Genomic DNA, 14,185 nt, shown 5'->3' on the forward strand with positions numbered 1-14,185 from the left:
ATGTGTGATTAGGCAATAGTGGTAGGTGGGGAATCAGTAGCTCAATTTTAAATTTTGAGATTAATATTAGATATCCAAAATATATGTTGATTAGACAATTTGGACATGTGACATTCATGAGATCATGAGCTCCTGTGTCATGTCCATTGTGGGTTTTTTAAAATTATTTTTTACATATGTGTCCTTATGTCCATTGTTGTGTTTGCTATATATTAAGTACTTGCATATTTTAATTGTTAAACATAAAATGCTTATCAAGGCCAATTTTATTGTGATTCTTTGGGGTTTTTACCAGCAGGGTATTTTCTCCTATGTCAAGATCCCCCATTTCACAGTTTTTATCACACTAACGTAATGATTTGTCTGCCTCCCCAGCCCAGGCTTTTGATCCAAGTACTATTAAGGTGTTACTATGTGCCAGCCATCATCCTAAGACCTGGGTATATGACACACTATTGCAATTATTCAGGTAAGAACAAATGAGAATCAGAACACAAGCTGAAGTAGTAAAAAATAGAGAAAAGGAGCAGGATTAAGATATATCAAGATTAGAACCCATTGACTAACTTTGTGTTTGGGGTGAGCAAAAACATGGATTTATACATAAAGGATGAATTTCAGATTTTTAATTATTTTGCATTGTTTTTTCATAACAAAGTTCAACTTAGTGCTCTTCATCACATCATGGGCAGAAGACCTAATCTCAGGGTTGTTCACCTCCCACCCACCAACCCCCTTCCTGGCCCCCACCCAAAGCACATGGGCCTTTCATTGGCTTCCTGGGTCTAGATTCTTGTGAGTACAAATCAAATTGGTTTTGTTCCCTTACACAGCCTGGTCAGAACATGTCAGTTTCTGTCCCAAATACTCAGACCTCTGTTTGTCTATATGCTCCCCTCCCTGCCTTCCTCCTTCCTGCCCGTGGGGATGGGAAACAAATCTCTCTCCATATCTTACTGGGATCTTCATTGCAGGACTCACTCCATGCAGATGGCAGGCAGTGGAGGTGGGATATAGGCAAGAGAGCTACAGCAGCCTCCCAGATGAGTTCTCCAGAAAGATCTAACCAATAACCAAGAGGGAGCAGAGAGGGGGAGATTCTAACATTTGCTTTGGTCATTCCACACATTAGCTACATGCTTTTGAAAGGGCAGGGCAGGGCTAACTCCTTGGGCAGAATGAGAGGGCAGGGCAGAACTCCTGGTAACTGGACCCTAGCCCTCACCCAACCAATCAGGGTCAGCCAAAGCAGTGACATCACCACCCCTATAAAACCCCTTGATCTGTTGAAGCTCGCTCTCTTCCACCATGTCGATGTCGGTGTAAGTGGGACAGAGCCCATGGTAGCATGGAACAGGCTTTCTGCTATTGCATCGGACTCAGCTCCCTGGTGGTCCTTGGGGATCACGAAATCTGGGCATAACACTTTTGATAAACACAAAGCACCTCCTGAAGGTTGGATCACCCTGACACTTCCCTACAAAGCTGCTCTCCAGATATGGCCATATATAGCAGTCATCAATGAATTTTGCCTGTGGGATTCCTCGCCACTCCTTCTTGTCAGTACTAGCCTCATGTCCACATTGCTCCTCTGGGCCCAAGGAAAACATGGGAAGCCATGCTAGAATTTAAGAGATCAACTAAAGAACGTGTATGCATGATATAAACATAACCAATGGACACAGACAATAAGAGTCAGTGCTGGGGCTTGGGAGAGGGCTGACAAAGGTCAATGGCTGAAAAATGAAACATATGCAATACTTTCAACAATAAATAATTTTTTTAAAATTAAAAAAGCTCCTTCCCTAGATAGGAAGAGCATTTTAGCCTCACTCATGCCTTCCCTTAACAAACAACAGTGGAGGGAATGAGCAGACAGACAGCTCTTTGCTTAAATATATAGACTGTATTTTGGGTGGTGTGGTGCCCCACTTACATATTAATGACAAAGACAATAGCTATCCCTTCGAGGGATGCAGACCTGGAGGAGCCTACAGAGTCCTTTGATTGTGTTGGATCTTCCTTGGGCAGGCCAACATTTCCCTCTGAGGAGAGAGTTGAGAATTGGGGTGGGATCCTGGTTGGGTGGCACAAGCCACTTGAGGACAGTGCTGTGGACAACGAAGGGTGGGGCCTAAGCCTGAGGCAGACGGGAGTTGATGGGAGCTGGAGCAGAGGAGCTTACTGTGTGGGGAATGGGAGCCTGCCAAGGAGGCCAGGCCCACCTGCTTCTCAGTCAGGGGAGACTGGGCTTTGGGGTCCCCTCTTATCTGCATCTTTGTCTTAGTTTGCTCCGTGGGACTTTTGGCTGGAGCCAGCCTCTTTGCTCCATGTTCTTTGCTGGAGGGGGCCACTTGCACAGCTGCCACAAACGTGGATTCCTTGTGCTCTTTGCCTTTTGCCTTGAGGCTTATATACTGCAGAAAGGATTTCATCTTATATCTCAGTTTTGATTCCGGAGAGCTGGGCCTCTTGCCAGTATGGGCTGGCATCACTGGCCCCTGCAATACCTGACCTTGCGAAGTTTGGCCCTGTAATGACTTAGGCTGAATGAGTCGGGGCAGGACAGGCTGGGCCTGTGACGCCTGGGGCCCAACAGGCTGGGCATTCTCAGGAGTCCTCGCCCCCTGGAGGCTGACATTGAGCCTGGCTCGACTGTCCTGCAGGTCATCCTTCTTAGATTCCTTCCTACCAAGGACTCCTGGAAGGAGGTCTGGGGGCTTAAGCTGAGGGCGATGCTGGGAACTGTGCTGACAGAGAGCACCAAGGTGAAAGCCATGTCTCTGTAGCCAAGGTCTTTGGGATATCCTGTTCAGAAGCATCCCTTTTGACTGCTGGGCTCCAGCAGGGTAGCCTTTTTTTCTTATAGAGGGGAGCACAAACCATGCATCTCCTTCTCCACGTTTTCCTGGTGATTTGGGTTTCCTTGGGTTTTCTTTCTTTTCAGTCAGCATGGGGACTGGGGCTGAGGACTTGCTCTTGCCAGGGCTTTGGGACTCAGGGATCTGGGACTCCTCCAGGCCGGGCTGGTCCACCCTGGCCTCCAGCTGCACATCAAGCACTGGGCGTTGTGTCATGCCTCTACAGGAGGGCCCATGGGCAGATCCATGCAGTGCCGCTCTGGAACTAGGTTGCTTTTGGTCCTGCTGCACTGCCTTTAACTCAGTGGACAACTGTCCCTTAAGGTAGAGCCGCTTTGCATGTGGGGCACAGGGAGTGTCTGGTGAGATGGGCAGCTCCTGGAGGTATGTTTTTCCTTGGTTGTTTAGACTCCTAAGAGACTCCTGGGTGGATGTGTTCTCTGGGATTTGTAAAGTTTGCTCCCTGGACTCCCTTGCCTTTGTGGGAATTCCCCATTGTATCTCTAAAACCTTCCTTCTCAGGTGGAAATTTAGTTTGGCCAAGATGTGCTTCTTGAGTAGGCAGAGCCTAGCAGACTCTGTCTGCCTCTCTAGAGGCTCCATCTCAATCATTCCTTCCACTTGCCCTTCAGACTGAAAATCATCTGCAATTTCTGCACAAGTCTCATTGGTACCTTGAAAAGATGGTTCACGACTTAGGCACGGCTCTTCAAGTGAGATCTTCTGAGTCAGAGGTTCTGTTAAGAGTTTGACAGCCTCTGTGCCAGCAGCATGAGTAGTGATTGCTGGGGCCGTGGCCTTAGAGGGAGGCACGTAATAAAGAGGATTCAGCCCTGACAAGAAGGCCAGATACTTGTGCCGGAAAATCATCTCCAGTTTCTCAAGGACTTCCTTGGACAGGGCTTGAAGTAGCTTACGAGGCTCAGTGACTGCATCTGGGGAGATCTGTTGCTGCTGATCAAGGCCTGTTGGCATCCAGGGCCTAGCTTTCTGTTGTAGGTCAGGGTGGGTTGCTGCCTGTAGTTCTGGGAGCTTGCTTTCTGGGATGCCCACAGGAATTAGGCCCTCACCAGACCAATACACGTGGGCAGGGACCTTGCCCTCATGGATCTGCCCATATTTGGAATTGATGTGGCTCTGTAGTATTGCCTTGACCTCGTCAAATAAGTGTGGCATGAGGACTGACACTGAGTCCTTAGAGGGCAAGAAAGGGTCATCAGCGCCAGGAGCCTCTAAGGCTGAATGTTGGAAAACACTCCCCTTGGCTAGGGCTGTGCTGCTCCAGGATGGAGTCTGCTGGTGAGCGGGGGCCAGGAGCAACTGGAAGGACTGCTGGATCATCGGGGGCAGGCCCCAGCGATGGTGAATCAGCTGCCTCTGGAGGTGGAAGTCCAGCAGCCTCCGGGCATGCTCTGACCAGGACAGCTCCCTTGTGAGGACAGAAGTGGGCGGCCAGGAAGTTTTCACAGTCCGAGGAGACTGGGCTCTGCCACAAGGCTTATAGTGCACGGGGTTCTGGGTGTGCTGAGCTCGCTGGAGAACAGCTGGCAGACCCCCCTGACGCTGGAGCTGCCTCTGCAGCAGGTGACACTCTAAGGCTTCACACTCAGCCAGAGTCAGAAACGGGACATGGATCTGAGCTTGTTGAAGGCCAGATGGCATGACCCAATTTGGGGATCTTGGGGAAGAGGGTGGGGCTGAGTGAGGTGGAGTTTTAGGCAGCAGAGGGGGGGAGGAGGGCTCCTTGAAGATAAAAGGATCCTCCTCGGAGAGCTTGGACATGCTCCCATGTGCGGAGTGATCTTGAGAGCCCAAGGAGGTGTCAGCCAGAGACTCGCTGTGCAGAGAAGGTAAGCCGCAGAATAGCTGGATGTATTTCTGCTGTGAGTGGCTCACTGAGTCATTAGCCTGTTGCCCAGGAAGTGGGTAGAGGCCGCTTGAGTCTTTAAATATTGGAGAGGGCAAGGCTAGAGCCCTGTGGTTTGGGTTTTGCTGGAAGTGGTGTCTTTGTATTGGGTTTATCATGGACCATTCAGAAACCCAGAATGCCTGGGTAGACTGGCCAGCCATACATGGACCCCAGGTCTGATAAGAAATGGGCACAAAAGTCTCTACAGATAATTCATTTTGGATGAAAGAAACTGGCTGGCTGTTTAGAGGTTGGTAAAGCAAAGGCAGGTTTGGCATACGCTGCCTCAGGGACTCCTCTACGCGTCTGGGCAGCCCCCACCTCTGGAAATGCATCCATTTTTTTACATGCACCTCAAGGAGCCTCAGGACTTCGGGGCTGGAGAATGGCAGGTAGGAAGGGAGGATAGTGACCATAGGCAAGGTCATAGGATGTGTCAGGGTGGTGCTTTCTTGGTTCATGGTCAGCAGAGGGACCTGGGAATGCAAAGGTGGCTGACCTTGGTTCCCATACGCAAAGTTGCGATTGTGTGGTGTCACCTTCTGCTGGTTCACTGGAATCCTAGGCCCTTCAGTCTCATGCCCCCTGGGCCTATCTTGACATTGAATTCTCTGTCCTAGATGGACATTTTTAGCCAAGTAATCTTGCGTACTCACTGGATCGGCTGATTGGCCAGCTGACCCGGTAAATGACTGGGATAAGGATTTCTTAGCTGTTAACTGTGGCACTGTTTGGGTTGCAGATGCAAGTTTGGGCTTTTGAGTATGTGTGGAATGATGCTCCAGACTCTGCTCAAAAGGCACATTGGACTTGGGCAAAGTCTTTGGGCAAGGAGAGCCCTCCGATGGCCCTGGTGAAGTTGCAGAGATCGGGGTGTTCTCACCCACCAGTAACTGCTGGATCTCCAGGGCCGTGGCATTGCAGACAGGGCAGTAGGTATCTGCACACAGGACCCTCCGCACACTTCCCTCCTGAGGAAGCCAGCCCTGGCTGGAAAAGGAAACACGGCAACTGTTACTGATGGAGTGACAGCTTCTTCTCTGGAAGTTGTGGCCTGACTATTGGCCCTGACCTTCCTGTAAGCCCTGAGTCCTACCCACCTAGGGCTTAGTCCTCTACTTCTCTTCCTAGGAAATTGCCACTTGGCAAGTTATTGTGTGCTGGGCTGAGGGTCTGGGGCTCGTTGGGCAAGGTTGCAGACAACCCATGGAGCACAGAGCCATGAGTGACTGAGAGGTGGGTGAGTTCTTTGTTGACCTGGGCTGAGAAGCTGAACCAGAGATGGGAACAAAGGATGGGGGAGCCAATGGTTAGCTGATGGGGCATCGCCAGGGCCATCACCAGGTGGAACCTGGACTCAGTCTCATTTCTGGCTAAGAAGGACACAGGCTGGTACTTAGTATTTCCGAGCTGTGGAAAATGAGGTCCCATGGAAATTCTGCTTTCAGGGGACTGTGTTGTGTACACAACAGCTCTTGGGAGTCCATCCCTTTCTCTAGCCTGTTAACCGGGGAATTCCCTTTTTAATTGCGCAACATATAATGGGTGTGTACTCTTTCACTAGGATGTGTCAGTACATCACGCCCGGAGAATGTAATTTCATATTATTTTTTTTTATTTATACTTAAAATAAATGAAAAGACTATGAAATATATATTTTTTCATTTACTTATATATAAAGCAGAAAGGAAAATACAAAATTACAAACAAATAAAAAAGAATACCAACAAAAAAAATGGAAACATCGAATTTAAAAAAATTATAAATTTTACAATTATAAAGATTACAAAAAATATATTTTTTTCAATACACAATAAAAAATATAAAAACGTTAATAATTACAGAACAATAAACAAAAGCATACAAATAAAATAGAAATATTGAGTTTAAAAAATTAAAATATAGATGTAAAAATTCAAAACTCAACTTCCGTGTTATATATAATATTTTAAAACAATTGTTGATACATAGTGCTACCTTACAATCCAGACACCAGTATGTAGATTCTTTCCTAATACCTTTTTTGTAGCAAACTCGGCATTTCCTGGATTTATTGTAGTTTTTCCTATATCGCTTTTCATTTGTTCTGGAAAATGCCTTTCAACTAAGTGTGATGGTTTAGATGTAGAGCTGCTTGTTGATGTCTTGGGTGGGTTTTCACTATGTTGTTATCTACCAATTTCTCTACACACTCTATCAAAAAGTGTAATCAATCCAAATGATCTTTATCTTTTTTGTATATAATATATGCATTGAAGGAGCACATATCAGTTAATCATAGAAAAAAATTTTTATAAAATTTTTTTACCCTATTACGGGCAGCTGTGTAGGCCACCATAACTCCATCTCCCAAATCTATGCCGCCCATATTCTTGTTATAATCCAGGACAACATTCGGTTTTTCTTGCCTTCTTCCTCTCTTTTCAATCATTGTCTTTTCGTCATTATGAATAGAACTGAGCATCAATACGTCTTTTTTATCCTTCCATTTTAAAACCATAAGTTTGTCTTTGAATCTTACTATATGTTCATTTTTCTGTAATTTTTTTTGTTTTTATTTCACTGGGGATTCCAACTCTGTTTATCCTCATTGTCCCAACAATGTCTGTATTGTTTTGACACAAGAGTTCAGCCAAATGAATTGACGTATAGAAATTACCTAAGTAAATCCTATACCCTTTATTCAGTAAGTCATGTGTTCACTCCAAAACAATTCTTGTTGAACACTTCCACCACTCTCACTAGGAAATTATACTGATTCCCTCCGTGTCTTAATTTCATGTCTGTTGGGAGCCATCAGAGTTGAGACAAGCAACTCTGTCTTAAGAAAATACAACTCTGTCTTAGAATTAAGTTCCTTCTAGCAGAAGTTATGCGGTGCCCTGCGGGTTTGGCCAGAAGCTAAAGATTAACCTGCCGCTTAGCACATCTTGCCCCAGAGGATCTCTGCAAAGTCCCCTTCCTGGTCCTCCCCCATAGCTAGCCCAGCCTTGGAATGTTACGCCGCCCTGGCAGTTAGCCAATCCTGTGTTGCCAGATACCTTACCACCTTGCCACTCAGTGCCTAAACCAGTTATACACTGCCAAAGACCCCACTGCGTAGGCAACCCTGCCCCCCTTTGTTCCTGCTGTATATATACTGCCATTCCAAAAATAAAGTTTGAGGCTTGATCAGAACTTTGTCTTGCCTCCATTTCTCCTGTCCCTTGTCCCTTCTTTTCATCCTCCACAGGTCCTCCTTCTCCCCACGTTGTTGTGCCCCGCGGGCCGGGGCACATGTTCAGACAGTATGGATGACTAATACTTTTGTTGTTCGGAAATATACATCCAGCCCAATATATTTCAAGGACGTATTCATATGTCCTACCCGTACCCGATATTGTTTACGTTTGACGTATTTATACGTCCCGCTCGGTTAACAGGCTAGAGATCTTAAGAAGAGAATGAGAGGACAAACTCCTGCCTGGGGGCTGTCTCGAGAACTGGGCTTCCTGAAGACACAACCAGAGGAGGTAATGTCAGCAAGGTGTAGGGTTCTGCCCTTGAAAGGGTGGAGCTGTAAGAGGAATGTGACAGTGATGACTTATGTATGCTTATTTATCCATTCTCTTAGCTGGATAACTGGTCTTTTGGCTGAATATCAATCCCTTTAGGATCTTTTGTGAATTAAACACTAGTCAAATTTTGGATTCCAGGAGCACTGTGAGCTTAGCCCAGAGCAGAACTGGGACTCCTCCCTCCTGAGATGTCTGAGCCCCCTTTGCCCTGGCAACCCTCTCAACCAGTGCTCCAGCCTCCGCGGTGTCTGACTCCATCCCAGTCGTCAGCCCTCACCCCTGTCCCAGGCCGAGCAGTCCAGGCTGGCGTTGGAAGACTACAAAGAGCAAACAATCACCTTTTCATGACAGAAAGCAGCTCCCACGGCGTCTCCGTTTCTTTCCATAAATGTCTCCTAGCTGAAAACCCAGGAGACAGTGTTACATGGAGCGAGAGGATTGAGGGCATACTATAGGAATCTGAAGATTGGAAATCCCACAGCCAATGCTCTGAGGCACGTCTGTATAAAACGTAGCCAGTTACAATGAGTTGTCCAGGACCTAATCTCACTTAGATGGTCATGGCCGCACTGTGAGCGAAGCAAAATCTTCAAATGGGCATTTAATGAACCAAGGACTGAAAAATGAAGGGACTTACACAGGGTCATAAAACTAGTAAATGACTTAGGTGGGAGAATGTGTCAACTTGTGGAATTGGAGCAATCCCTTGATTTAGGGGACTCTGCAGAGTCCCATATTCAATCCATCAAACATATGGCTCCCACTCACCAGCTCCCACTCTCCACGGTGTTTAGAGAACCTGTCCCAAGCACCAGAGATCAAAGAGGGACAAAACCCACGGAAACCGCATCTGCAGGAAAGGGGAGTCAGAGAAGAGACTGGTACTTTACCTCTGGATGCTGCATCTCTAGCCTTTTGCCTGAGCTTTTGTTGACACTTAAAGAGAAAAGAGTGAGTGTGAGGTTGGGACACTTCATTTTTATGTCCAAAATGAGTCAGAACGAATGAATATAAATTTCCAAAATCCTGTCTATGTATGTAATGCACTCACATTCCCTGCCTCTACTCCACCCTTTCACCCCGACTTATTTCACTTTCCTACTTATTTCTCAGCTCAAGAGTCTCCACATTCCTTACTTCCTGAGAAAGGTTAGGACAGGTTCTTTAGAGGGCTAAGCGTGACACAGGAGGGAAAGTGAAATGAATTAAAAGGTGATGGCTTAGTAGGAAATTACGTCTAGGCTCTGAGAAAAGCACCATATTGGAGTAACTGAATGTATAGTATAAAAATTGGCAAGAGCCGAAACTGGTTTGGCTCAGTGGATAGAGCGTCAGCCTGCAGACTGAAAGGTCCCAGGTTCGATTCCGGCCAAGGGCATGTACCTTGGTTGTGGGCACATCCCCAGTAGGGGATGTGCAGGAGGCAGCTGATTGATGTCTCTCATCGATGTTTCTAACTCTCTATCCCTCTCCCTTCCTCTCTGTAAAAAATCAATAAAATATATATATATATTTTAAATTGGCAAGAAAGGTAGAAGGAAGTTCTGAGATCTTAAAAAGCTTCTTATCTAAAACTTAACTAGTTCAATTACGGTGTTACTATTTCCCTACCTGGTAGCAGCTCCTTTTAGGTTCCAACCTTAACCCAAAGTAACTCCTTTTCACTTTCCAGGTAATTAGGATAATAAGGAAGATGGCGCCATATGTATATAAGAAATTTCCAACATTCTGAAGATCATAAGTGAAGCTCAACATGACTTTCACATGAGGGGAGGAGCCATCCCTCTATCTAGGCGTTCAGGTTCCTCCTAATGATTCCCCATGCTCTCTGCCTTGTCATCTCCGCCTCACAGAGAATAGAACCCGGTCAGCAGATTGTATCACAAAGCCCTTCTGTTCCACAAGGCCGGGGCAGCCTCGAAGAGCATACGTCCTAGGGAAGCTTGTGTGGTGATTCAGTCTGTCCGTGAGGACGTCTGAAGTCGGGGTTTGTAAAGGTTACAGAGCCAGAGGCTAAACATGCTGGCTCACAGGCCTGTCTGTGCTCCCACGTTCTCTTCATTCTCCACACCGACACCAGCCTGACAGCTTGGCGTTCTCCTTCACGGCTACTGTCTGGCCATCGGTCCCAGAAAATTGAGTGTTTAGGGACACAAGCATCTCTTGAGGGAGAGGGACAGAAGACTCTCCGTGAGCAACAATTAGGTTGTGACCCTGAACTGAAAGTGTCACTTCCCTCTACAAAGAGGCATAGTCCAGGTGGGGAGAAACTCGTCAACATGCAGAGCACTTAACATTTGGCAGTAGGAAAGGCAGTCTGGTTTGTTTGTTTGTTTGTTTGTTTGTTTTTTAAATATATTTTATTGATTTTTCACAGAGAGGAAGAGAGAAGGACAGATAGTTAGAAACATCGATGAGAGAGAAACATCTACTCAGCTGCCTCTGCACATCTCTGAATGGGGATGTGCCCTCAACCCGTGTTCATGCCCTTGACCGGAATCGAACCTGGGACCCTTCAGTCTGCAAGCCGATGCTCTATCCACTGAGCCAAACCGGTTTCGGCAGGCAGTCTGTTTTTACCAGACAATTAAGTGGGTGGATTGGAGAGAGCTTGTGAGAAAGACTGGAGGAAGAGGTGAGGCCTCAGGATGAAGGGCCAGAGCATTTACTTGACTTCAGTCACCAAAAATAATCTAGTTTATAAAAGCCACAGCGACCTTTATGGCAGAAGGACCGGAATGACCAGCCGCTATGATGCACACTGACCACCAGGGAGCAGATGCTCATCACAGGAGCTGCCCCTGGTGGTCAGTGCGCTCTCACAGGGGGGGTGCGGCTCAGCCAGAAGCCGGGCTCATGGCTGGCGAGCACGTGGCAGTGATGGGAGCCTCTCCCACCCCCGCTGCAGTCAGGTGGTAAGGAGCAAGGGGTCCCAGACCACGAGCCCCAGACTGCGAGAGCCCCAAACCCCCTCAGCCCAAACAGCCCCCAACTGGAGATCGGGCCTAAGCCGAAAGGCAGACACCACCTGCGGGGTCCCCGACTTCCAGAGGGTGCAGGCTGGGCTGAGGGACTCCCCCCACACACACTTTATAATAACGACATAAATATACTTTTTTAAAATATATATATATATATTATTGATTTTTTACAGAGAGGAAGGGAGAGAGATAGAGAGTTAGAAACATCGATGAGAGAGAGTCATCGATCAGCTGCCTCTTGCACACCCCTACTGGGGATATGCCCGCAACCAAGGTACATGCCCTTGACCGGAATCGAACCCGGGACCCTTCAGTCCCCAAGCCGACGCTCTATCCATTGAGCCAAACCGGTTTGGGCATAAATATAAATATACTTTTTTTAAAAAGCATGTACTATGCCTCTTTCCCACCTTTGTCTCCTCTTTTGTTTCCCCATGTATCTTTCAAATTAGCTTAGCAAAGGACGCACAAATAAACTGATACATTTTCTGCACCAATGAAAAGATGTGATGGACCTGTTTTCCCTCTTTCTTGTTTTATTTAATCATATAAATATATTTTTCCATTGCCCTAGGAACAATCAAGGAGAAAATAAACAAATGGGACTACATCAAAATAGAAAGCTTCTGCACCATCAACAAAACCATCAACAAAGAAACCACCAACAAAACAACAAGAAAGCCCACTGCATGGGAGAAAGCCCAATGCTTTCTCAGATGAGGGTTTAATTTCCAAAATCTACAGGGAACTCATGCAACTTAACAAAAGGAAGATAAACAATGCAATCAAAAAATGGGCAAAGGACTCTTTTCGAAAGAGGATATACAGAAAGCCAAGAGACATATGAAAACACACTCCAAGTCAGTAATCATCTGAGAGATGCAAATCAAAACAACAATGAGGTACCAACTCACACCTGTCAGAATGGCTATCATCAACAAACAAGTGCTGGCGAGGATGCGGAGAAAAAGGAACCCTCGTGCACTGCTGGTGGGAATGCAAACTGATGCAGCCACTGTGGAAAGTGGTATGGAGTTTCCTCAAAAAAGTAGGAACATATCCCCAAAAGCCAGAAACATCAATTAGAAAGGACATGTGCACCCCTATATTCATAGCAGCACAATTTACAAGGAAATAGCCTAAGTGCCCATCAGCAGATGAGTGGATTAAAAACCTGTGGTTGATACACAATGGAATACTACACCACTATAAAAAAGAAGGAACTTGTACTACCATTTGCAACAGCATGGATGGACCTGGAGAGCATTATGCTAAGCAAAACAAGCCAGTCGGAGAAAGATAAATATCACATGATCTCACTCATGTGTGGGATATAATGAACAATATAAACTGATTATAGGACTCTCTTTCACGCCCGCGTAGAAAGAGTTCCAATTCAGGGTTCAGGTTCTGGAGAAGGGCCGCACACAAATGAAAAGAGACTTGAAGAAATTCAATTTGGCGATTTGGGGGGCCAGGCGGCAGTCCAACTCTAGTGGGAGAACTACTCCTGCTCTGGCCCTGCCATCCCCTTTTATTGAGGCTTTGGGGAACACATCTTAAGCAACATAAACAGAAATTTACATGTAGCCCTTAGGCAGGAAATAACAGAAACTTTCACAGACAAGGTAGATTCTGCTTCAGCTAACAAAATCTCAACTAAAGGTTAGAGTAGGGGTGTCGAACTCAGAGAAGGGGCCAAAATCTAAAATCCAGCCTAAATCGCAGGCCGAATGGTTTACTGAACAGTCATAAACTGACAATGTCATAAACTGACAGCCGAGTGCAGTGATGACAGCGCGGTGCGGGCCACATTGCAAGGCCTGGCGGGCTGGATTTGGCCCGAGGGCCTTGTGTTTGACACATGTGGGTTAGAGCAATTAAGGTTTTTGACCAGCCTTCCTGGCGTCCTGTCAATATCTCTTTTTCAGTGAAACTGATTTGGTTTCCAGCATCTCCCCCGTTTTCTTTCCTTAAAAAATTTTGCATATGTAGACTAGAAATAAACAAAAAATGAAACAAGCAATGCTGAGAGTCAAATGAAATCAGTCTGCAGTAAGTTTCTTTCTGGGCCAACAGTTTTTGAATCCCAGATTCAATGTCCAACAGTTTTTTTTAGTCCAAATTTTAATGTCCAACAGTTCTGAGTCCATGTCAGCAATGGTATCCGGATGGTGTAAAAATGGTGGCAATGCAGGTCCGACCTCTGGTTTGGTCCTGGACAACCTGCAGCGACGCACATCTGCTGACTGCTAGTATGGCAAGGCGTCGTCAGCATCTTCCATCTCTGGTCTGTTTTTCCTCCTGTCTTTATGGCTGGAGTATTCCTGTCAATTCTTCTCTGTTGCAGGAATCCACATGGTCTTGGAGTTGTTTTCTGAAAATATACAAACATATCTCGACCAAAATTAATAAAGGAATCTTTTCTATAAATTTTACTTGGGATACTTTTAATTTTTTGCCCAAACAATTTTTCTTTGACTTATTTTGGTACTATGTGTGTTTTTCATGGCTGTCTTACTGTTATCATTACAAATGAAAATTGGTTTTCAAAAGAAAAAAAAAATTTCTAGATGTAATTTACTTACAGGACATTTTTTCTTACATGGTATTTTCCACTATCCCCCTTTTTTCTATTTAATTATTAAGAGGCTTTTGGAAAAAATTTTTATAATGCTGTTTTGATAACTTTTAATTTTTAATTTTTTGTACAAAAACTATGACTGTTTTAGGGTTTATTGTATGTTAAACAATTTTACCACGAAATGGACTACCAATAGAAATTTTGGTTAATACTTTAGGAACAGCCTGTTGTACAATTAAATTTTCTTGAATATTAACTCATTTCATTTAGCCAATTTAAATTAATCTGAAAAC

General features: G+C 45.6%; 1 protein-coding gene across 1 annotated transcript in view; it reads right to left on the minus strand.

Annotated features, from left to right (window-relative positions):
• Positions 1 to 1,913: 1,913 nt before the first annotated feature.
• Positions 1,914 to 14,185, minus strand: part of LOC311630070 (protein SPATA31F1-like) — a 38,480-nt gene continuing 26,208 nt past the window's right edge. The window contains exons 2-4 of the mRNA XM_084898810.1: positions 9,218 to 9,263; positions 8,666 to 8,726; positions 1,914 to 5,760 (exon numbers count right to left, since the gene is read on the minus strand). Coding sequence (XP_084754936.1) covers positions 1,992 to 5,760; positions 8,666 to 8,673 — 3,777 coding nt within the window. The 5' untranslated portion in view covers positions 8,674 to 8,726; positions 9,218 to 9,263 and the 3' untranslated portion in view covers positions 1,914 to 1,991. The remainder of the gene's footprint in view (positions 5,761 to 8,665; positions 8,727 to 9,217; positions 9,264 to 14,185) is intronic.

Source organism: Pipistrellus hanaki, assembly GCF_964339955.1.
Source record: "Pipistrellus hanaki genome assembly, chromosome: 11".
NCBI lineage: Eukaryota > Metazoa > Chordata > Mammalia > Chiroptera > Vespertilionidae > Pipistrellus > Pipistrellus hanaki.